We start from the raw sequence: 23,942 nt of genomic DNA on the forward strand, positions 1-23,942 counted from the left end.
CACAGCATCGCGGGATCGCGGTATCGGGTGAGTATGATTTTTTTTAATTACCGGTATATTTAACATGTATTCGGTGTATAAGACGCACCCACTTTTCCCCCCCAGTTTTGGGGAAGAAAAAGTGCGTCTTATAGTCCGAAAAATACGGTAATTTCTAAGGCAAGGTGCACATGGAAAGGGGTTTTTACAAAAGACAATACCCTACATGCTTACCAGTCAGCCTGCACTTCACTATTTACATTTCATACATCAACAACTGTTTTAGTTACATACACTTATACAAATATATGTGAAAGCCACTATGCCTCATCAAAGTCCCTTCATAAAGTGTAATCTGTAACTCGATGAGTAGATTGGAGCATACTTGCTATTCAGTCTTTTACAGAGGAGCAATGTGGCTTTTACATGTATTTGCAAATGTAAAGAATCAAAACCTATAGACAATGTTTTGTGCAGGCTGGCTGGTACGTGTGCTGGGAATTCTTGCATTTTTTTCTTGTTGATTTGGGCAACTGGATAGTTACATCATGTCAAATTATGCTCACCTTGTATTTTTCTTTTTAGATTCCATGCTGCTACAGTGCTTACATAGTAAGAGAACCAGTTCCAGAACTGAACCAGTATTGAATCCTGAATCTATACTCATTATACTCATTCCACTAAAACATAAGGTCCAAGAACATTGGCCAAGCCCTAACCCGTTTCTTAAAATAGGTAGGTGAAAATCATACCTGCAATAAAAAAATGATAGGATTATGCTTTCCTTACTCCAGTCTTCCTTATCACTGTCTGTGATGTTATCATCTCCCCAGATTAAGTAAAGCAATTAGGATTTTAGGATGTCACTCCAGTGCATTGCAAGAGCATCTTGCCGCAACATTTTACCTGTACTGCAATCCATAGGACTTTAGAGCAGGATTATGTATCCTTGTCAGTGTGCTATGAGCAGAAAACAGGGGTAAGGTAAGTTTAATTGGAGTTTTACACATTTTTCAACTGCGCATACTAGGTGATTTAGGTATGGGACCCAACCAGCAAAGGCAATGCTCAATTTTAGCAGTAGGTCCACTTTAATTTGTTGTAACACTACAGCCTTACTATTTCAAGAAGATATGTGTCTGCAAGTATTCACTTGTATTCTGTACCCATCAGGGCAATAATGACAAAGGACCCCATGGAGGCTGACCTATGTGCCCTCTATGGGGTTTATTCTAACACTTCTGCTTTGAATGGGAGAAAATACAAAGAAATAACCAAAAAACAAACATACCAAAAAGACGGGACTCCACTATGACAGCTCTTTAAAAATGAAAATTTGGATTATTGCAAAGGTTGTTATGGAATGATTCTCCAATCATTTCCATATAGGTAAATGCAAGGTAAAAACTTTATTTTTTTTTTCTACAAATGGAGTATAGATATTACAGATAAATGGGGACAGATTGCTATCAAAACAAACACCTCTGTAATAATTCATTGATGAAAAGTGATCTGTCTGATAAATGAGTTCAGGGGTAGTGATGATATATATTGCATTTAAATAAGCTTTCTGCACTGGAAGGATCATACTGTCTGGGAATGGTAATGACAAGGATAGCTTTATTCCAATGGACTTCCAGTAGATGGCATTATAACTCCTTGTATAAAGCTGAATTTATTATTATATAAGATATTATTGTGTAACGTGTTATGTTTTCAGGTCTCATTTATCTATACACAGACCTGTTCATGGTATTTTAATAAATGTCACTCCTGTCATCCATACAGGAGAAACCATCAACCTATGTGTGATAAATCTTAGTACATCAGCCTTTATACAACATATGTATGTGTTTGGTATTTGGACAATGGTTACTTGGCATGCATACCTTAATGTCTTATTTGGCCTAATTTATTAAAGCTCTATAAGTCTGGAAAAGATATCATTGGAGAATCTAGGTGATCTAGCAAATCTGGAATGGACCTGTTCCCTGACTGAAAACAGTAAATTATTTTTTTAAAAGTACATTACAGGTTTGCTGTATCACTCAGGTTCTCTCATGATAGTCAATCTTCTCCAATCTTGGACAGCTTTAAAAAATTAAGCCCTGTTATTAGGAATAAAAGGAAAAGCCTGTTTTTACATATTATAGGCTTACATCACAAAGCTTTAATACAAACAAAAGGATCTGTATTCTGTAACGACTAACGATTATGCACAATTATTTTGAACGACTGTATTGTGCACTATTCTGTACATGTTGTAACAATACGATCATTCAAATATAATCCACCAATAATGTACACACGCTAGATATGATAGTTTGAACAATGCAGGAAGGAACATGTAAAGGAGAAAGTGTACTGCAGAACCATCCACGATCACTGAATGACCGTACACACAATAGATAGCGAACAATCGTCGCCCAATCAGATCTGCCGGAAAGGTTGTTCATTTCCAGCGACAATCCCCATCGGCGTCGTTGTGCACTTTTTTTGTTAACAATTATTGGATGAACGGTCGTTAGTCGTACGTTTCCAACTATAATTATTGAACGTGTGTACGCAGCTTAAGTCATATGTCGTTAACCACAGCATAATATGTAAGAATATGAAAATATCCAGCTGTGGTGCACGTAGGGCAATTATTATTAGGGATGGACAAAACTGAGAAATGCGTTTTTATAAACAGTTAGTGAATATATAGTTTTTCCTATTGAAAATCCCCAAAGTGAATATATATATATAGATAGATAGATAGATAGATATATAGATATATATAAAACTTCTTTTTCACTAGGAACATGTTTCAAATCTTCGTCTAAATGAATCAGGGCTGATTTGATCATCCTTGACAGCAAACAGTTATAGCTTTAAACACTGCAAGTTGCTTCATTTTGATTTATTTAAAAGCACTGTGGCAGAAATGGTATAGGTAGTTCTACCGCTACAAGAAAATCAATTGTATAGATGACAAGTATTGATATCATCTCTCCAGAGCTGTATAGAGCTAAAAAAGCTAAGCATTTATGCTAGAAGACAGCTCATCAGTATAAATTGGGATTGTTCTATTATGGGGATAATAGTAATTAGGAAGATAGCTGTGGAAATGCTATTGTTGCTTAGAAGTAGGCTGTGATGTTAGGTGTGGAGTACATCCAATTATTGGTAATTTTGGGTGGTAGAATTTAGTATGAAGAAGATAATAAAATATTCTAGGCTTTAAGAACTATTGTTGTATTGTAGCTTTTAGTACTGCATATTTTCTAAACTCCTGTATGTGTCATCTCTCTCTCTTCTTAAACAATACAATAAGCTTGGTGTTGTTTCACGCTCCATGACGCTATGAACTTTCCTGTATAATGTGAACAGACAAGGAACAGTTCCTAATATCTGAGATAATGCAAATGGAAATAGGTTCCAGTGTTCCGCTAATTTGTTCTGTCCTGGCACTCTACCAGTCACATGTCTGCAATTGCCAGCACATTGACATAACATACAACATTCTTTTTGTAATTTAAAAAAAAAGAACTATTAAGATAAATGTGTATATTTTTTGTATTTTTTTTTTGTTACCCTCAGAGTGCTGTTTAGCCTTTAGTGCTTCTTTTCACTCTCTAAGCCTTTGTGTGGCTTTGCAGTGAACTATAGGAGGTTGATGTCAGTACAAGTTCATCTACATTTGCCAATTGTATGGAAAAATACATAAATGCATTTTAATGAATCTATAACTGGATTGCACTTTGGTCTGCTCACTCCAGCACTGTGCCCTGAATCTATGGTCACACTATTGGTAGTCGGGTATAAGGTTAACCTACTTCATCTTTTAATATTATTATTTAGTAATTTTCCACTCTATTTGGGACAGCATTTCTACATTTAATTCAGGTGACCAGGCCCATTTTACGGCACTTGAGAGAGACATTTACATTTAGGTTACTGGCATCTTTGAGAACAGGTTTTCCATTTTAAACAAATTTAGTAGACAAAACCTTATTGTTACATACCAACTTTTGTGGTATGTATCATTTCTGATATACTCATGCATTGCATTAAAGTAAAGATAAACCCCAGCAATGAATTTCCCTTATTTGCTCGCTTTTGTCTTGTAAAACCATTAAAATGTACAGTGCTGCGTAATATGTTGGTGCTATACAAATCCTGTTTATTATTAATAATAATAATAATAATAATAATAATAGTAATATTAATAATTATATTAATTAAAAGTTTTTTTGTTATATTTCATCAATAAATACAAATCATACCTATAGATTCTGCCATGAATCTGTGCAGTCTTGTCCACTGTACTTGCAAACTGCAATGTACCCCAGTGTTGTGGAGAAGAGGAAAGAGGGAGATGTTCTGTAGTCAGGCTGCTAAAGACAATGTTGTTTCCTCATAAATATAGTACAATGAGTGAGCATTGACCCTCTAGCATAAAATGTGTGTTACTGGCAGGATCACCAGATGAAAATGGTAATGCAGCTACCACAATCATGAACTTGTAAAATGTAAATAAACTGCAAATTAAAAGTAGCCTCTCATTATTTCTTTCTGCCCTCATCTAATGAGACTATTTTTGATGGATGTCTGTCTTAAATAATAAATAATCTGTATTATCAATAAATTATATATTGCAAAAAAATTATTTCACAGATAACTATATGCAAGCATCATCAAAGGATGTCAGTGATTGGTGATCAAGGTAATTTGGAGGGGAAACATCTTTACCAGTTCACCAGTTGTATGTCCGCTGCAGGTAAACCTTAAATATTTTCAAAATATAAATGTAAATTCAAATATAAATGACCTTTTGAAGCACCCACCATGTACATTAGTATTAGGCATAAAGATAATGTTACAAAATGAAAGCACATTACTGGTTGTACTCCTTGCATTAACTTCTAGCAAATTACTTTTAAGAAATCCATTCCAGGTTTGTTGGACTACCCAGGTTCACTGATGAAAGTTTAATAAAGCCTTGGAGAGCTTTAATAAATCAGGCTTACTATCTCAAGTTTAAACTAGACCAACATTCTTCTGATAAAGGCCTTAATTTTTTATAGAGTTTTGCAGGTAAATAACTATAAAATGTTATTTTGACCTTTTCTCATGGATTGAGAAATCCATACAAAGCATTGTATGTTGTAATTATTTATATAATGTTATTTGTATGCGTGGGCTAGAATAAGATATACAAACTAGATAAAGTCCAAAGTGAAGTAAACCCATTTATTTTATTAAAGTTGGATCATTGAATGCTGAATTTCAATTCTTGCCATTTGCCCTATTGAATCTTTAAAAAGTAACCTTTAAAATGAATTATTTGGTTATCTCTGTGGGAAAAATGTCACCTGTTAGTACAGAATTTTTTCATGCTAGTCTGTATATTCTTGTGTCTGGTAATGCACAGACCTGAAAATATTCTGACTACACAAATGGTATATAAAGGCTAGGGACAACTGTTTACTACGGCCCAGCAATAGTTGGGTACTGTATATTCCTTTTTTTCTATTTTTATTTTATTTTTCTACCTGGGTATATTAGGCAGATTATATTTATATATATTAGGCAGATACAATTTACTATTTGCTATGACTAACATATTTTTATTTTCTGTATAATTATTATGCTTATTTTGCCTAAACCTAGAACTGCGGCAGAGACAAGAAATGATGATGAGAAATCAAATATTGCCCGTCAACCCTCAGGTAGTGATGCCAGCTCAACAAAGGATGCCACTGATGCCAACACAGTTTGAGCCACGGTTGTTGGACAGGTGCCTTTTGCTTTATCACTAACAGGATTACAGTATTAATGCATTCCTTTGTTAAATGAAGTATATAGGAGAAAAGGATATTTAAGCATTACCTCAAATATTACAGAACTAACCACAGTTAAATGAGTTTATTGTAAAAGGAATGTCAAGCTAGAGGCAAGAAGGTCATGCTGAATCCTCTTGAAAGTAAACAATTTCTACAAACTGTGCTTGTTCATTAGGAAAAAGTAACATGTATGCTTAATTCTGTACATCTCCAAGTTTATACACATCTTTCCTTTGCTTCTGGTTATAGAGGAGCATATGACACCTATGGACCTGTAAGTACCGTCACAGCCAAATACCTCCCTATGGTTCTGATTTTTTAAAGCTCTCCACGACTTGAGAAGATAGACTATCATGGGGGAACCTGGGTGATCAAGCAAACTTGGAATGGGTTTCTTAAAAACTATTTTCTATTATATGGCAAATGTATTCAATCCTGAATCAGATCCATTCCAGGTTCGCTAGATCACCCAGGTTCTCCCATGATAATCTATCTTCTCCAATCTTGAAGAACATTAATAAATCAAGCCCTGTGTGTGAGATATGACTTTCCCTAATTCCCAGCAACCAGACAGAGCACTGAAAAAGCAAAGTAAGGGTAACTATGAACCTGTGGGGGTTTACATTAAAGTGAACTTGTTACTTTTCCCAGTATTTACCAAGTATGGATCACCTTAAGCTTAATGGACCAATGTTGCAGAACTGGGGGTCTGATTTGTGTGTATGACTGTGGAAGGATTATTACATGTTAAACCTACTCAGCATGGGGGACTAATGTGAATAGGTCAGTGATTTCCATCAAGTGCTTCAGTACAAATGTTACCACCATAGAAATGTGTAAAATACCATATAAAAATAGAGATTTAGATTTCAGGTTTACCTGTTTAACACTCACTAAGATATACAGACCAAGAAAACTATATTATTGTTTCTTAAATATAGAGAACTGTTACCATCATCTGATTTGATTATTCCCAATGACACAAGACAACTTCACATGGGATCCCAGTTTGGTTCATCAGTTCCCAGCCATCCAAGCATCATGTCCAACAGAACTTTCCCAGGCCCAGGTAAAGATAACACCACACTTTTGTGTAACATACAAACTGATCTAATGTAACTTAACATTTCCCTAAAAAAAACAAATTTTTGTACTAAGTTTATACTCATTTAGCTTTTATTTTGTAAATGCTTGTATTTAAGGATATAGCAACTTTCTTCACACGGAGCCACTGGATTTAATGGCCAGGAGACAAGAACTGCTGCAGAAGCAAAATATAACAAGGTACATAAAAGCATTATGATTGTTGATTTTTTTTTCTCTAAGTATTTCCTTTTTATTTTGCTGAAGCAAACATTTAGTTACAGTAAACTATACAGGCCAGCCTACCCAGTAATAACTTTGATAAGACCATTATTAAGTAAGAGGTCTTGTCATACCAGAAATCACATATTGCAATGAAACTAACTGTATTGCATACATAGTTGTTGAGCTACTAAATTAGGATTATCCCCTTGCACTGGCTATTATAGGATACATGGGAAAAGGTGACTCAGAGTCCATATTCTTCTACCTCCCGGTGTCCTTACCTCTTCTCTCAGACAGGCACTCAACTAAAGGGCAACTTTCTATTATGCAACCAATATATGCATATACAAAATGACATACATTTTATATATATATATATATATATATATATATATATATTTATTTATTTATTTATTTTTTTAAATAATGTCTCCAATGATGAGGGAAATCAGGTTCATGTATGGGATAATAAAGATTATTCCTATACAGTTTTTGTATGATTTATCAAGCTGCATTTTATGTTGAAAATCATTAAGTTCAGCCTGATCTGCCCAATCATTAGTGAGCTGGAAGGTTTCTTGGGAGTTAAAGGGAAATCCTTGGACTTCCCAGTCTAGGTGTTCCATTTCTAACAGATCAGTGCAATAAAAAAATTATATACAGAGCCTTGTTCACCATGCAAAATATTACTTGTTTTTTAAAATATTAATAAAACATTTTAAGTTAATTATAGTTATTATACTAACTCTCACGCAGTGAAACTTTCTTCTCTCCCAGGATGGATGTGGAAATGAATGCCATGTATCATCACAGAGAGGTGGACAAGGCCCATAGGAAAGGCTTTGTTGATATGGACACACCATTTCTCTACCATGGAATGCCACCCAACCCAGGGGCTTTTAGAGGCAGGCAGATATATCCAGAAGGCCAGCTGCCATCTGATCTATTTGTTCATCGTAACACCTTAGAGATACTTCATGGCAGTGCTCTTTTGAAGGCTGGTAGTCCTTATGCTCCCATAAGTAGTCTGCAAAGAGAACGAGCCCGAAGACCAGGAAGAAGAACAAGCAATCAAAAAGTTGCTGAGAGTTCCATGGGTGTATCTAAGCTCCATCAAGAAAACAAAACCCATTCCTCACCAAATACTGCTGAAGAGGACAAGGAAGAAAAAAAAGAAGAGGATACTTTTAACAAATGTGACCAAGTAAAAGCACAAGCTGGTCCTACAACAGATAAGAATGCTACAGAAATCCCTGATAGCCAGGAGAAGACAAGCAATTCTAACCCCATAGAGGCAAGCAGAGGAAGAAATGGACCTGACAAGGAACTTCCCAACCCTGGGCCAGCATTTGAGGACAGATTCATTTACCAGTCTCCTGTTCCCATCTCAGCTAGTCCATATGGGTTTCAAGTCACCATGAACCCATCACTGCTTCCAGGTCTGTATTTCTAATTTCCTCAATGAAGTATACATGATTTAAATGTTATATGGCTATGGTCTTCCAGCTAAACTCCAGGAAAACGCCTAAGTAAACAGATAAAATACAGATGAAGTGACAAAATCAGGACAGAAGACCTGTTTTTCTCTTCGGAGAAAGTTATGTAACACTGACAGATCTTATCCCTTCCTCAGCCTGTGACTGCACAGTAAAAGGAGTAGCAGCAGATTGATTAGATTATCTCTCTGCCACTCTGCTCTCTTCTCCTAGTATCCCCCGTGTTGGGACATGAACATTGGGTTACATTGGGTTATCCTGGACCCAATAATTGTCTAGTACCCAGAAAAGTGAAGTTTGGTCTATGCAGCTCTCCACTTCAATCTAACAACCACGTTGGAAAAAAGGGTTCACTATTTAATTCAAGAGATCCCTGTTGGATAGCATTTCACTTCACTTTCTTCCCCAGTGAGAATGCCAATGCAAAAAAACTCTTTATAGACTGGGTCATAGACTGAAATACAAATATAGATTTAGTAGATTGTGTTGGGGTGAGGAACTTTAGCTGCTTCTCTTCCAGGGAGATCTCCCCTCTCTTCCTGTTACAGTGATGGTGGAAGAAATTATTTTCACTAATATTTTATTTTTTATACGTTTTGTATTGAATTAGTAATCTATAACAATTATATTTATCCTCTATGCCCAATTCATTTCATATTGTAACAGGAGCACACAGCCTCTTCCTAAACAGAGAAGATCTTCCAACTATTCAAGATATTTGTAAATGGACTTCTCAGGATGTCTATAACTTTATCTGCAGCTTACCTGGATGCTCTGCTTATGCCCAGGTAAGGATTTATATTATTTAGTTTTTGGGTCTCATTAGCATTGATTGTGGGGGATATGGCTGTTCATGTGTGTTTGCATGATTCTGAATCAATGGGGACAATATTCATCTCAGTGATCAGAGTCAATGGGCTTGATTTGTTAAAGCTCTCAAAGGCTGGAGAAGATACATTTCCATCAGTGAAGCTGGGTGATCCAGCAAACCTGGAATGGATCTGGTCCAGAATTCAAAACATTTCTAGCAAATAGCAAATGACTTTGAAGAAATCTATTCCAGGTTTGCTGGATCACCCAGCTTCACAGATAACAGTGTATACTCTCCAGCCTTTGAGAGCTTTAATAAATCAGGCCCAATGTCAGTGTTAATTTACGCTATTACTATTTTGACCACTATTTTTGAAATGTAAACATTGTTGCAGTCACTGTATTATATGAATATACTATTATGTATATGTTTACTTATATGCCCCTATCACCTGGATGGGATATCATACCTAGTCAGAAATTACCACATTTAGTACAGACACTGGGTATGTAAAGTGAACTGTTAACAAGATTTTTTACATAAGGTTAAATCTATAGATTATATAAAAAAGCAAAATGCACTTTTGAATTTCTATGTATTGTTTATTGTATAGAGCAAAAATATTCGAAGGAAAACACCTTAGATTGAATTTTTATGTAAAACTGATAGTAACAATGTGATATGAAAATGGTGATACTTTGTTTGCAATAGTGATCAGTGATCATTTGCTACATTTTTCTCAATCTACAATTTTTTTTTTTTTAATTTAAATTCAATTTATGTAAGTGGCAAGCATATTTTTCCTATAAACTAATTAAACACAATAATATATATATTCTCTAGGGGTTGGCATAAAGGAGGTAACCACTTTTTATGCACAATTCTAAGTATCCTAATGTATAGATCTATTTATAAAACAATACAAATTTACCAAACATTTTCTGGTTAATAAATCAAGCACTCTCATTTAAACACATGCGCTTTAAGAATGTACAATACCAGCACGGAATGCCCGCTGAATGTCAGAATCACTACTTTATATAAAATACCCTATTAAGCAGTATCTTTTACAAAACTGCCTTTGGCTTTGGTAAATAACTCTACTAATCTTTTAATCTTTTGGAAATGTTGTTGATACATGATATATGTTATGGGGAATGCAACATGATTACCTGTAAGTATCAAATAATTTAAACTCAGAACACAAGGCTAAATGTACAACCTAAATAAGCCTTTGAATTGTTTGACCTATTAAAAAAATTAAAAATTATCTTAAACTAATTTTTACATAAAATTGCCCATCTTGTTGTTACCAAATCTGCTGGTTTAGCACAATACAAAGCAGCACCCAGGTGTGAATACAAGATAGGTATCTGTACTTTTTGGCACATTGCTCTGCATGCAGAACTCCTCTGCTACTTTACATTCATGCTGAGTGCAGATAAACACAAACTGAATTCAGTAGCTTGCAGTTCTGTCTGTGATCACAGGAAAGCAGATTGCTAATCCACAGTCCTCTGGCATACCAGATGTATTTATGTACAGAATTAGTTAATATGTCTTTGAGATTTCATTGACTAGAGATGTCTGGATGTATTGTCTATACAACATTAGCAGCATATTTTCTAAATGCCTTATAAAACAAATTTACAAATATTTTGTGCTGTCAGCCTGCATTGGTGTCAGAATATTCTGCAGAATGTAGTAAATTCAGATCTGGTAGCTGTAAGATTCCAGGAATAGGCAGAATTTGCCTGGGACAAAGTTTTCTTGTGTCAACACAAATGCAAAACAAACTCCAACTGAGACTGAGCCCAGCAAGAGATAAAAGACCTACTATTATACAACAACATAAGTACATGGTCACTTTTCTTTTCATTCTATATATTGTAATAAGAGAATTAAAATAAATACTGCTTGGACAAACATATCATTCTTTTTATAACCACTTGTATTTGCTGATGAATGCAAACAATTTCTGCATCTGTCACATTGCTAGTTTAGAACTATGTATAGCTGAACTACTGTTACAGCTATGATTAAAGTGTCTAGGCAAAGTAATTGAAAAAGAAATACATTAATGCAGATTTCCCCAATGTTTTATTTAATTAAAACAGTACACTAAAATACCTGTTAACCTTGACAGAAATCCAATAAGCTTGTAAATTCATGTGCTGCTCTAAAATCTCAAGTAATGTGAATAGCTCAACCAAGTTCACTTCTGTGCACTACAGAACATGGCCCCCATGCTATGGAAGTGAGGAGTGTGGGATGTATTTTAAAGTCCCAACATACTTCCGTTTCTCATGTGACAATGTTGTTCCAGGGATACAATACAGCGATCCTCAGGGCTGGGATTATATTACTGGCAGTATTAGTAAAAAGGGAAATTAAAGGTCTTTAAAGAAAAAAGGGAAATTAAAGGTAGGATGCTTCTAGGTCACTTCCACTGACATAGTGTGAGATATCGTGTAGGTGCATCTGGGCATTTCCATTACGGTGCTTACACAGAGACTGTGAGAAGTGCAAGAATTCATATTCTGCCTTCTAAACCTATTTGGGATGTGCTGGGAGAGAGGGTACCATAGGTAACATAAAGATTGCAATGTGCTCACCTTCAGAAAGAAGTACTGCATTGATTAACACAGAGACCCAGTGATAATGACACTGGGCATAAAAAAGAATAATTATTTAAAATGAAAATTAGTATGTCTATGAGGGGAAATAATAAACCAAGGCAAAATACAAGCAATTAGCCCTAGCTATTAACATTTTAGACCCCAAATTGTCCTGATTATACAATTTAAACATCTTGCTTGCACAGTTCCAAACACTTTGTATTACATAATTAAATATATAGTCTGTATATCTGATGTGCATTGTACTGGGATGTTTTTAAAAAAAGAGAAATGTGATAAGTCTAGTCTAAACTACAGCATTATAGATACCCAGGTAGATAACTTTATTTAAAGATGAAAATATTATGGTTGCAATTTATACCGAATTATACTCCAATGTTCAGTAATAAAGTGTGTCAATGAAGTAGATGCGGTCCTTAGTAGACCCAATAAAGCCCCTAGAAATAAACATTTGCTCAATTCAGCCTGCTGTTTCATTTTTGTTTGAGATACGGTACTTGTCATAGTGTATGCCTAAAATTATACAAGGTACAAAGAGCATACACTACAACATTTCCATAATACAAAAGGTAACTTACCTTCCCTGCCCAAGCAGTAAAGCTTTCTCATATATATGGTGTTTAAAAGACCGTCATAAAATCGTCATTGTCAACATTCACGTCTTCCACTTTGTGTCTTTACACTGTGAATTTCTCTACATTTTTGTCCCTTTTTCACCCTTGCCCTTTTCAGGCATTTATATATACATTCCAATAACCACAAGGTGTTGTCATCATAAAGTATACTGAAAGAATCTTTAACACCCCCCCCCCACACACACACACAGATCATCATCCTGCATATATAGCCCAGTCCTTCCCCAATAAAGTGGTGGAAGATATCCAGTCATCATATACCACGCACGTACAGTCATCTCAAGCAATGATGTCCCTTGCCACCATTATAATTTTTAATAACATAAGATCTGGGCTTTGCAGAGAGGAATAAATCAGTACAGTTGGAAGATCTGCAAGCAGTTTATAGTCTCTTTCAGCTGTTTCCAATTTAACTCCTGTTAGTTTATTTCCAGTGGTTCTTTTTTGCCATCTGTGTAAAATACAGCCACTCCTCACTTGCCTATTATAACATTCTGGAAACATTTCTATAAAGAAGTTAGATGAAGACAGTTTTATCCCATGATTCTGTTCCCCTAGAATTTAGTATGAGTCACGGCCCACACTTGCACAAAAGGTACATTTCATGGCCCAGTCTCCATTTCACTGCCATTTTTCCACTCTTGTTTAGGTTTTCAAAGACCATGAGATTGATGGAGTAACCTTACCACTACTCACTGAGGACCATCTCTTGGATACAATGGGGTTGAAGCTTGGACCTGCACTAAAAATACGTTCACAGGTAAAGGTTATACACTGCTGTAAATATAGGTAATATTGTGCCCCCAACAGCACTTCTCTACACTTTTAAATTTCCTCTCATTCAACCACCCTGTTAATGTTTGGTCTTCCTGTGAGTCCAGACCATCAAAGACCCGATTACAGCCTGTAAATAGATGCCAAATGGGTAGCTTAATAATGAGCTTATGTCTTTATCTATCTGCTATCTCCTCCTACATAGACATGCCTTGCCTGCACATTAACTAACACCCTGTACTGCTTCTTGCTATACTACTCTGAGCTCTGCTGTGCAGGGTGATTGCAGGAGGTTGTAACCATGTTACATTCAGGTGGCATTTTCATTGCTGGCATTTAAAGGAAACACACATAAAAATGTATTCAGGACAAACATACAGAACTACATAATATTGTGTTGTCTATATTTGTCTAGAGTTCACTTTTAAGTGTCAGAAATATGTTGGCTGTCATTGGCTGTATTTTCACATAGGTCTCATTTAACTACATGGTCCATATGGGTTGTGCTGTCTCAGTTCCTAATATAATGGCAATATTTAAATGAAGAAAAGTAATTTTAAAATAAAAGACACAGTCTGAATATTAGTAATCAAATTGCGTTATTTTATTGATATTTTTTAATATTTTATTTTAAAATTTCTGTGTGAGAAGAATTGTTGCTGTTTGCTTTGAACAAAACTTTTTTTTTATATTAAATAGTGCTCATTGGTATTTATTTCAGTGGAATGGATTTGCATGACATGTGACACATTCAAGAACAACTGGTAACAATAGTCAGACAAAACACATGACCCAGTAAATTTTTATGCATAGTTGATTTGTTGATGGTTTCCATTAGTGAACTGTAAAGCTGCCCACATGGATGAGCTTTTATAGCAAGGCACAAATTACAAAGACCAGTAATCCATAGCAATCAATCAGAACATATCTTCCACATACATTTGTACATGTTGATGGTTTGTTGTCAGTTACTACCCATGGCAGCACTACATCTTGCATTGCTTTAATGTGCAGCACAAACACTAGTACTTCAGCTGTGCAGAGGAACACTTGTTCCTGCACCCAATTGCTGCCTATACACAGAGGGGTCTGTACTGGGGCTCTCCATTTTGGTAATGTTTCTGGGGACAACTGCCTTTGCCAAACATTGAGAAGATGCTTCTGTACCGAGGTGTCCTCTCAATGTTTGCATTGGGCGGCAAGAAGACCACAACTGGCCATGATCATTCCCCTAGGCATCATGCTGAGACAAACACCCAACCCCCTTCTCTAATACATGTGTTCTGTAAATTATTAGGAAGAAGATAGGAGTATTTAGGATAACATTGTACCAGACAGAGGTATTCTATTGCACAGAATAATATAGAACAGAATCAACAATACACATTCAATATTATATATATATCAATCCAAATGGGAGCAAATATATGAAATGAACTGTTAAGAGTTTACTAACCAACTATAAAGTAACATTTATATTGTTAGCTACTACATTAGGAAAGTATAATGACAGAAGGTGCACAGGAATGGCACAGTTTTCATTACATGAACATAGTTTTCTCTATAGCTGTCTGATATTCATTATACACAATCATGTACTTGTCAGTCTTGCAGTGAGCTGTTTTTCTCTGGCTAAATCTTCCACATTCCCAAACCTCTGTGCCATATAAAATGAATCACACAGTATTCCACAGAAATTACTGGAATTATCCACCCACCCAGTGTTTAGCTGCACTCTGTGATCTATGTTTTCTCCAAGTTTCTGTATATTTCCCATTAACTCAATCATTTAGAAAGTGAATTACTAGAGGCAGCTGGAATTATGTCAGATCAGCGTAATTATGAACATAATTTTGAAAACACGCTCAAGGTGGGACAGCAGTAGTGAAGCCTTTTCCCAGTTTTCATTTCTTAAATGAACAATTAAACTGATTGGATAGCATGGTCAAATGGTGAATTGATGGGGGTATATAACTTATTGAGGTGGGCTGTCTGAAGTGACTGTCCGGAATTAGCAGGTAACAGCAGGTAATTAGCAGGTAGATGCTTTCAACCTACCCCTAAATATAATTATTTAGTGTCTGCCAGGTAGATGTCTCAAGCGGCTTCTTACCTATGGCTGCCCATAGAGAATGGATAGGAGCAAGCTAACCATCCATTAAACCTCAAGTTGATTCATTTCTAAAGAGCATGGTAGTGGCAGAGCCATTGGGGAATGTGCACCTCACCACCTGGGTGAGCCTTACTCTTCAAGCTTGGGACTGAAAAATAACACAAATAGAATCAATGGCACTGCTGTAATGTGCCTGGGCACACAAACCACAACCAACTCCAGATATCCTTGAATCAGGTTTATTCAAAACAGCACAGCACAGCAAGGGTTAATTTCAATCAAGCAAGGTACAGAAGGATAAGGCAAATGCAGGTCACTGGGAACCCCAGGGACACCGCGGGCTCGCAGGGCGGGTAAGTTCCTTACAACTGCATAGTATTATTCTCACTAGAATCCAAGCCCCGAACATCCCCAGCAGACAGCTTGTTCTTTAGGGTTTACCTTTTTTTTACCATTTTTAATACATCTCCAAACATTTAACCCCAACTTAACACATATTCTAAATCAGCGGTTGCCAACCTTAGAGACCTCCCGGGGCTACTAAATTCATAATTTTAAATCCCACAAACCATTAATAATAATTTTTTTAAAAAGATAAATACATTTGTAAAATAATGATCCTCCTAATGGTGCCTGACGACGACCGTGGAGGCTCTGATTCATTGATCAGCTCATGGTTAAGTGAAGTGTTACTATTGTTACCATTATCATTAGTTGCATTATATTTGGTATTTCTAAAGAAATGTAAAATATTTGTTTGCTTTTTCTCAGTCCTTATGGGTTAATTTTATTCGATTCTAAGACCAAACGAGAAATTATAGTTATCAAAGTCAAACTATTTAATGCCATTAAATATAACAGTTAAAGAAAATACACAGTTGAGGTCATACTTACCTAAAAGAGCATCTGAGAAATAAACAAATAAAATAAAACAATCAGATGAGAATCAGTATTCGCGGAGCGGGGTAACTGTTGTAATAGTGGAAACAATACTGAAGCGTACATCTCAGCAATGGTTGTCTCATACAACTTAAGACTACACTGATGTCACGCTCCACCTCTCTGGTTTTTCCATCTTCAGTACAGTTCATGAATTTAGTGCAACATAATGGCGAAAATTGTCATTCAGAATATCAGAATTTATTAGAATATTATTTTTGTTTTATTATTAATAAAACATAAACATTCAAATAATGTCCATATTTTTATGTGGACCACCAAAATGTTCTCACAGACCACTGGTTGGCGACCCCTAAACTTTACGAAATAATCAACTAACTAACCCTCTGGATCTGGGCTATTACTTTTACCCCAAAAGTGAAACTAATCCTTCAACCCCTCACACTAATATTGTACTGGAAACTGCTGGAAATACTGAACTCAGTCAAATGTTTAAAAGCACACTGTGTGCTATGCTTTAGAACAGTCTGCTATTTATGATGAAACAGTAAACATTAAAGATGATGTTTAATCATTCATTTTGCCAGCACTATTTGCTTCTTTCAACATGTTAATGACATTTTTAAGTAAAACCTTTTATTTTGTTTTTTTAACATTCCACATGGCTCCCAGTGTTCCTCTAAAAAATGTACCCAGCCCAATACTCCACTCCAGAAACCACAGCCCTGATGCAAGAAGTGGGTGGCTCTTGGGAGAAACTATTCAAACAATACAATGCTTCCATTAGTGGCTGTCAGTGTGGAGGAGTGGGCATAGCTAGACAGACTATGGACCACATGTGATGCTCAGCCTCCATAATAGAAGAAATGAAATCCAAAATATGAAAAGAATGGCTGAGGGACAGTCAGGCTGGTGAAAAAAGGGCTAGATGTTGCTGGGCTTATTCCAGCCAGGAGATGAGGCTGTCTGACTAGTTGCAGTTTCTAATGCACACTGTGGCATGGATTTGGCCTGAAATCAGAGTAAGCAATTTCAGTGCAGAAGAAGTGCCTGTACAAATGAGCAAAGGAAGGTTGGAGTTCACTTTATAGGTCTATTGTCACCACCTGGTTGCAGTATGCTATAGCACTATTCATAAGTTATGTTACCTGTGTTGGTGCACTGTGGTGCCAATACCTGTGTATGGAACCCCAGCTAAACAATGTGCATGCGTTGTATTGTGCTGTAATGTACTACCAAACATTTTTGCTAGTAAGAAGTGTGCATTTTCTATGCTTTTTGTTGTGTGCTGCCAATTCAACTTCCTTTTTCAATACATTAGCACAATGCAGCAGATTGCCTTGTTGTGAATGTTCCCTTACTGTTGATAAATGCAGATACTATAGAAATCATTGCCAGGTGCATAAACCTCATTAAAATTCAGAACTTACTTACCTGTTCCCCCGTTTGCAGGCCCCATTCACCCTGGAGCATACCTCTACTACTTACAGGAGTCCATTACAGAGGGAATCTTTATATATGTTTATTTTTAGCTTTTGGTTATTTGTCTCCTTTTCCTTCCCACTTGTGAGCAGATCATAAATACTGAATAGAGTGGCACAAAGGTAAGCTGCATCCTCCTTGATAACGCACATTCAGGGAGCAGGTCCTGGGCTCAGGAGAAGGTAAATATTGCTAAGTGTCATTTCACCTGGAAGAGGATGGGTGCTTGAACAAAAGGCAGAGACATGAAGCAGCACTGGAAAATGATGAAAGGGGGGAAAAACTTGAAAAGAGTCTGAAGTTAGGCTGAAAGCAGGATTCATATTTGGTTATTTTGGTGAACTAAATACATATAAAAACTGCATTCAAAATTCGTGATGAAATCTCTGCCATAGATCATGGTACTGAAGCAGAATGAGTAAGTGCAGAGATGGGAGAAATGTCTTTTGTGACATAATGACGTCATCAGGCTTTTTGCACAGAGTTCGACATGCCATGACTTACTATTACTTTTTTTCTCCATAGATCTGCTGCCGCTTGGGAAACATATTTCATATGACAAGCTTATCATTACCTGGCTCAGTGTCATCATCTGCTACAGCACCATCAGATCAGCCATCTGAGGTTATATCGCCTATTGCACGCAATAACAGCAGTAACACAGTGCCAAGTCCATGTGCACCTGATCCAGATTCTTTGAAAGCTACAGATGTATCAGCGCCCGAGCATAAAGACAGCCCTTGTGATGTATCTTCAGCACAAATTGATTTTCAAATGAATCCACAGAAAAACTGATAAAAATATGAATTATATAAAGCTTGCTATGGAAGCATTCATACAAAAGAAAATGAAATACAAGTCACCTATCTGATAATAACATGCTACTTCATATAAAACATCAAAAAAGCTCTTCAGAAATGTGCATGATGCTATATTCCGTTGTTATAAAAAAAATGTAAATATCAGCTATTGTCCCATGCTCTGTAAAGCAGACACATACCCAGAGTACTGGAAAAATAAAAGTGGAATTTTTAATGTGGTGATTTTATGAATATAAGTTACTAGCACATTTGTGACTGCTCATAACAGAGGTAAAATTGAACTATACATATGATATATATATATATATATATATATATATATATATATATATATATATATATATATATATATTGGAAGAATGTGGGGTCTGCTAATTAATAAAATAGTGCAATGCAAGATTGGAACCCGGGGAATAGTAGGGTGCTGGTCAGGAATGGCACTTTTGGTATTAATACTCAAAGGTGGTGGAATAGCCACTGAAGGCCCAAGTGGAGTAGCTAAGGAGGAGTGAATACAAAAGCTAGGGCTTTGGCCACTGAGGGGTTAATGTACATAGGCTGGGGACTGGCTACTAAGGCATTTAAAGCACATAGAAATGGGGTTTGCCACTAGGATTTATTGCAAAAAGTCTGGAGATTGACCACTAATGCATGTACACGTTCCTATTGCATTTATATGCATTTTATGCACTTTTATTAGCGTTTTAAAGCTTGCCTTAAAATTGCTGGAAAACGGTTTCCCGCGTTTTTATCGTGTTTTTATACGTTTTTAACTAATTTGCATATTAAGTGCTCAAAAACGCAGGGAAACGTCCAACCGAAATCAATGGAAGCATTTACCTGAGTTTTTGGGCACTTTCCAGCGTTAATCCAGCGTTTTAATCTTTTAAATGTTGCAAGCAACGTTTAGGATAAATGTCATAAACATGCCTCAAGGAAACGTCCTGGTGTAGATTGACTTATTGTAATGCATGGGGATTTCAAACAAGGGCTTTAAAAGCGTCAGGGTAAACGCTGGGGAAAACATCCGTGTAGACTAAGCCTTAGAATTGTTAAGGATTGTCCTTTTTAGTTTTTTTTTATGATCACAAAATTCTATTTCTTTTTGTTTGTTTTTTTTATTATATAAGCACAACACAAATAATATGTTTCATTTACAAAAAGGACTTGTGACTGGATCTGAAAAGTATTTAGTATAACTCCAGAGGTTCATCCACAACTATTCTGTTCTATACTGCTACCATCTTATTTAGAATGAAAAACCTGTTTGCAGTGGAAGCTATGCACGCTTTGATGAGGGCTTTTCATTACAGTCCGGCTTCAATCAGTTGGAGCCATTGCTATCTGTTGTTGATTTCCCAATAGAGCAAGACATCCCTTATCCTACTTTGTAAAAAAAAAAATCTACCTGCTATGAACTGTTTCATCAGGGCTTGAGAACTGCCTGCCATGAAGCTAGAGGTATCTCCTGGAAAAATCACCCCATCAGCTTACTATTTTCAGACCAAGAAAAAAAACTTTGAATACTTACAACCTGCTTATCACGTAAATACCAACCAACATGTTGATCTGTTGTTTTTTCCCCTTTAACTATGTGAAGCAGCTATCTGAAATAATTGTGTCCAAGGGCCATAACCTTGTACATCCATCGCTCTTCATACATCACATCAATCATTTACTTCAGAGGACTCTGGTGAAGTTCTGGTGGTGTGACTTTAACATTTAATAATTGCCTAAAAAGGTTCAAAATGATATTTACCCTATTGGGCTAGTACAATGAAATGCTATTTACCAGTCCTGCTTCAAATTATACTAGCACTGATCTACTAATTTACTTACGTAAATGGTGTACATGTAATATGAGTGCTGGGTGCTTCTTCTTTCAGCTTGTGTCTGAGCACACAATACATCCAGTCATATAACAAAATACTGCTGGCCCCCACTGTTCATATTTGAAAATCAGATTTTCAGTGATCATTGATTTTTACTAGTCCCTGATAACACTGAGTGTGTACAATTTCTGCATAGCAATAAATACTCTGTGGATAAATCAGAGCTTCTGTGCTCTCATCTTGCCTACTTCATTCACCGTGTCTTAGCCAGACTCCTCACTGCACACAGTCTATTTGTTTTTTTACAACTATGGGCATAAAATGCCCCTCTGTCAATTTCATATATGATCAAAGTATGCCAGTCCCACTGGAGAAATAAAGTGCATGGCTTGACACCATGCAATAAATGATGTTATATCACTGTAACAGAACTAATGGAATCTGAAAAGCCAAAGGAGCTCAAATTGGCCACCAGACACATCAGACTCTGCTGGGAAATGTCATGGATACTACAATCCACCATCATTTATTCTGTTAACCATTTTGGAACATTTTAGTTTTCTTTGAAAATGTGTAAATAATCTTAGTTTATGTATCTTTATTATGATTTTACCCACATGTGAATAACAAGGACTTTTAATGTAAGGGTACACCTTTCTAGGTACTCTTTAGGAAGGTGGTGTGCTGATGATCTGCCTGGCAGTCAGTTTTTTTTTCCAGAATTGCTGTGTGTAACATTTACTGTCATCAGAATGCTGCCAACTCCTCTTGTGCCTAGTCTGCAGATGCCCACCACCTGGACAAACCTTTTATGAATTCCTAACCCTGAGCTCTCTCCTCCCAGCATGTTGCTACTTGCTGTCACAATAAATATGAGTCTCTAAATACTAAATATGTATAATTTTGTACTGAATGTGTTATGTTAGAAAAATGTAAGGAAAATCTATATTAATGTTTTTGTTATTTTTTATTTACTTTTGCCATGGGGCATTATTAATATTATTATTAAACAGGATTTATATAGCGCCAACCTATTACGCAGCGCTGTACATTAAATAGGGATTGCAAATGACAGACTAATACAGACATCTAACTGCTTTCGTTTGGCACCTGGACCAGTTTTGTTTTCATTTCCATTATCATCCCCCAGGACATCAAAATCAGCATCACCCTTTCTTGAGGCCACGAAATAAGAAAAAAAAAAAATATATATATATACATATATATATTGCATTATAGCATAGACATGGTGGCTGCACTAATTCTTTTTTTCAGGCTTTCCCTCTTTTATTTACACATAATGAGCCCGTATTCTTGTCCATAGGCAGCAATGTCCGCTCACTGCACTGATGTTGTGGCCCTTCTGTCTTTTCTATAACATATGAGGTAGGTGTTCTGTAGTCCTAACACACTGCATATTAAATAGATCAAAAGAAAGCAAATATAAGTGTGTATGGCGAGGGTTTATATACATGGTAAAATCCTACAAACCTTCATTAAAAGAAGACAAACTACTAAAAAGTTACCATGTTGGAAAGGATCACTGAGAAGTGAATGCACAGGGCATGTCTTACTTCATTTTATAGATCTGTTCTTTTTTTTACGATAGATATGTGTATAGATTCACATATGGAGAAAACATTCATCCAACAAATGTAACCAACCTCCCCCAATCTTTTATATACGAAGAAAGTTATGGCAGACCTCGGGTAACCTCACATTCACCTATACGTATCTGTTAGCTTTAGGCTAAGTATACACAAACCTTTTTCCTCGGCGTTTACCCTTAGGCTTTAAAAGGCCATGTTTGAAATTCCTATACATTCCAATGTGCTAATCTACAGCAGGACGTTTCCTTGAGGCACGTTTATGAGCATAATCTATAACGCTCCTTGCAACATTTAAAGAATTAAAATGCGGAATTAACGTTGGAAAATGTCTAAAAATCCGGGTAAACGCTTCCATTAGTTTCAATAGGGGCGTTTCCTGTGTTTCTCAGCGGTTTCCCACATTTAAAAGCACTTGAAACGTAAATTTGGTAAAAACATGGCACAGCCGTTTTAGAGCGTTTTAAAGCTTGCCTTTTTAAAACGTCTGTGTACAGCCAGCTTTAAAGAGACCCTGTCACCACATTTTGTATCAAACTGGAAAAAAAATTGTAAAAGAAGAATTCATATAGATAATGTGCTTGTGTAAAGGACTGACTGGTAACTGACCGGTTCTCCCCTTTCCAGGTGTTGCGGCTTCTCCCACCAGGTCATACTTTCTGTAAAGGAATAGAAGGATAGAACCACTGTATCGAGGGGGGGGGGGCAAAAATTAAAAAAATGTGGTAGTGGGCATTGTGTAGTATGGCAGTATGCAGTGTGCATTGTGGTAGAATGCAGTGTGGTAGTGTGCAGTGTGTATTGTTGTAGTATGCAATGTGTAGTGTAGTAGAATGCAGTATGCAGTGTGGTAGTGAGTAGTGTTGGTCAATAATCTCACTATTCGATTTGACAGCTATTCCATCAATGGTGAAGTCAATGGTGGGAGAATTTGGTGGATTCATGTGATCGTGGGAACTGAACTGCAGATAAACTCTGCAGTTCCACTACGATCCCCGGGGCACGATAGGTTAAATAACCTGTAGTGCCCAGATGATCCCACACTCTTCTCAATGATTGCACTGTAACACTTTCCAGCACAGTAATATGATACATGTGTTACATTTTTTCTTGCAGTAGATAAAAGAAAAATGTAACAAATGTATCATAATATTACTGTGCTGGAAAGTGTGTTACAGAGTTAAGCTGCGTATACACTTCCAATTATTTGTAAACGAACGACGAACGATCATGCACGATATCTGCGAACGATCGTATAGCACCGATCCTGTACATACAGATAACGACACGATCGTTCGCAGATATTGTACACACGATAGATGCGATCGTTTGAAGGATACAGGAAGTGACGTGCACCACAGGAAGTGAATACTGTATACGAACGTTCGGATCAAACGAATGACATTCACCACACTGTTCCTTTCTCCCTATGTGCAAAATGCCTTTCAAAGTGTTCTTAACCACCTAGCCGGTATGCCCGACCTTCGTACGGGCAAAAAAAAATGGCTAGGATGGTTAACCCCGTAATTTTGTCACATCCTTACCTCCATGGTCCCGCTGTGCACATCCAGGTAAGGTAAGGATTCCAGCGTCGTCCTCTGTCCATCGTCGTCCGTCGATCTCCAGCGTCGGGTGCCAGCGGGACCGGTAAGATGCCGGCCGGTATCTTGTGTTCCGCTGCCCGGCATCTTGCGTTCCGCCGCCCGGCCGGCCGAAC

At 36.6% G+C, this 23,942-nt stretch overlaps 1 protein-coding gene across 4 annotated transcripts in view; it reads left to right on the forward strand.

Moving 5' to 3' along the window:
- SAMD7 (sterile alpha motif domain containing 7) overlaps positions 1-19,004 on the forward strand; it is a 23,951-nt gene extending 4,947 nt beyond the window's left edge. For 2 of the 4 annotated variants that reach the window (XM_072408073.1, XM_072408074.1), the window contains 9 exons: positions 565-714; positions 4,639-4,741; positions 5,635-5,761; positions 6,749-6,876; positions 7,010-7,091; positions 7,893-8,554; positions 9,278-9,399; positions 13,346-13,456; positions 18,491-19,004. In XM_072408073.1, coding sequence (XP_072264174.1) covers positions 4,666-4,741; positions 5,635-5,761; positions 6,749-6,876; positions 7,010-7,091; positions 7,893-8,554; positions 9,278-9,399; positions 13,346-13,456; positions 18,491-18,760 — 1,578 coding nt within the window. In that variant the 5' untranslated portion in view covers positions 565-714; positions 4,639-4,665 and the 3' untranslated portion in view covers positions 18,761-19,004. Of the gene's footprint in view, positions 1-564; positions 715-4,638; positions 4,742-5,632; positions 5,762-6,056; positions 6,082-6,748; positions 6,877-7,009; positions 7,092-7,892; positions 8,555-9,277; positions 9,400-13,345; positions 13,457-18,490 lie in introns of those variants that run through there. The other 2 variants (XM_072408075.1, XM_072408076.1) reach the window with 2 other exon arrangements.
- The last annotated feature ends 4,938 nt before the right edge of the window (positions 19,005-23,942 follow it).

Source organism: Pyxicephalus adspersus, chromosome 4 (assembly GCF_032062135.1).
Source record: "Pyxicephalus adspersus chromosome 4, UCB_Pads_2.0, whole genome shotgun sequence".
In the NCBI taxonomy this organism is placed as follows: Eukaryota; Metazoa; Chordata; class Amphibia; order Anura; family Pyxicephalidae; genus Pyxicephalus; species Pyxicephalus adspersus.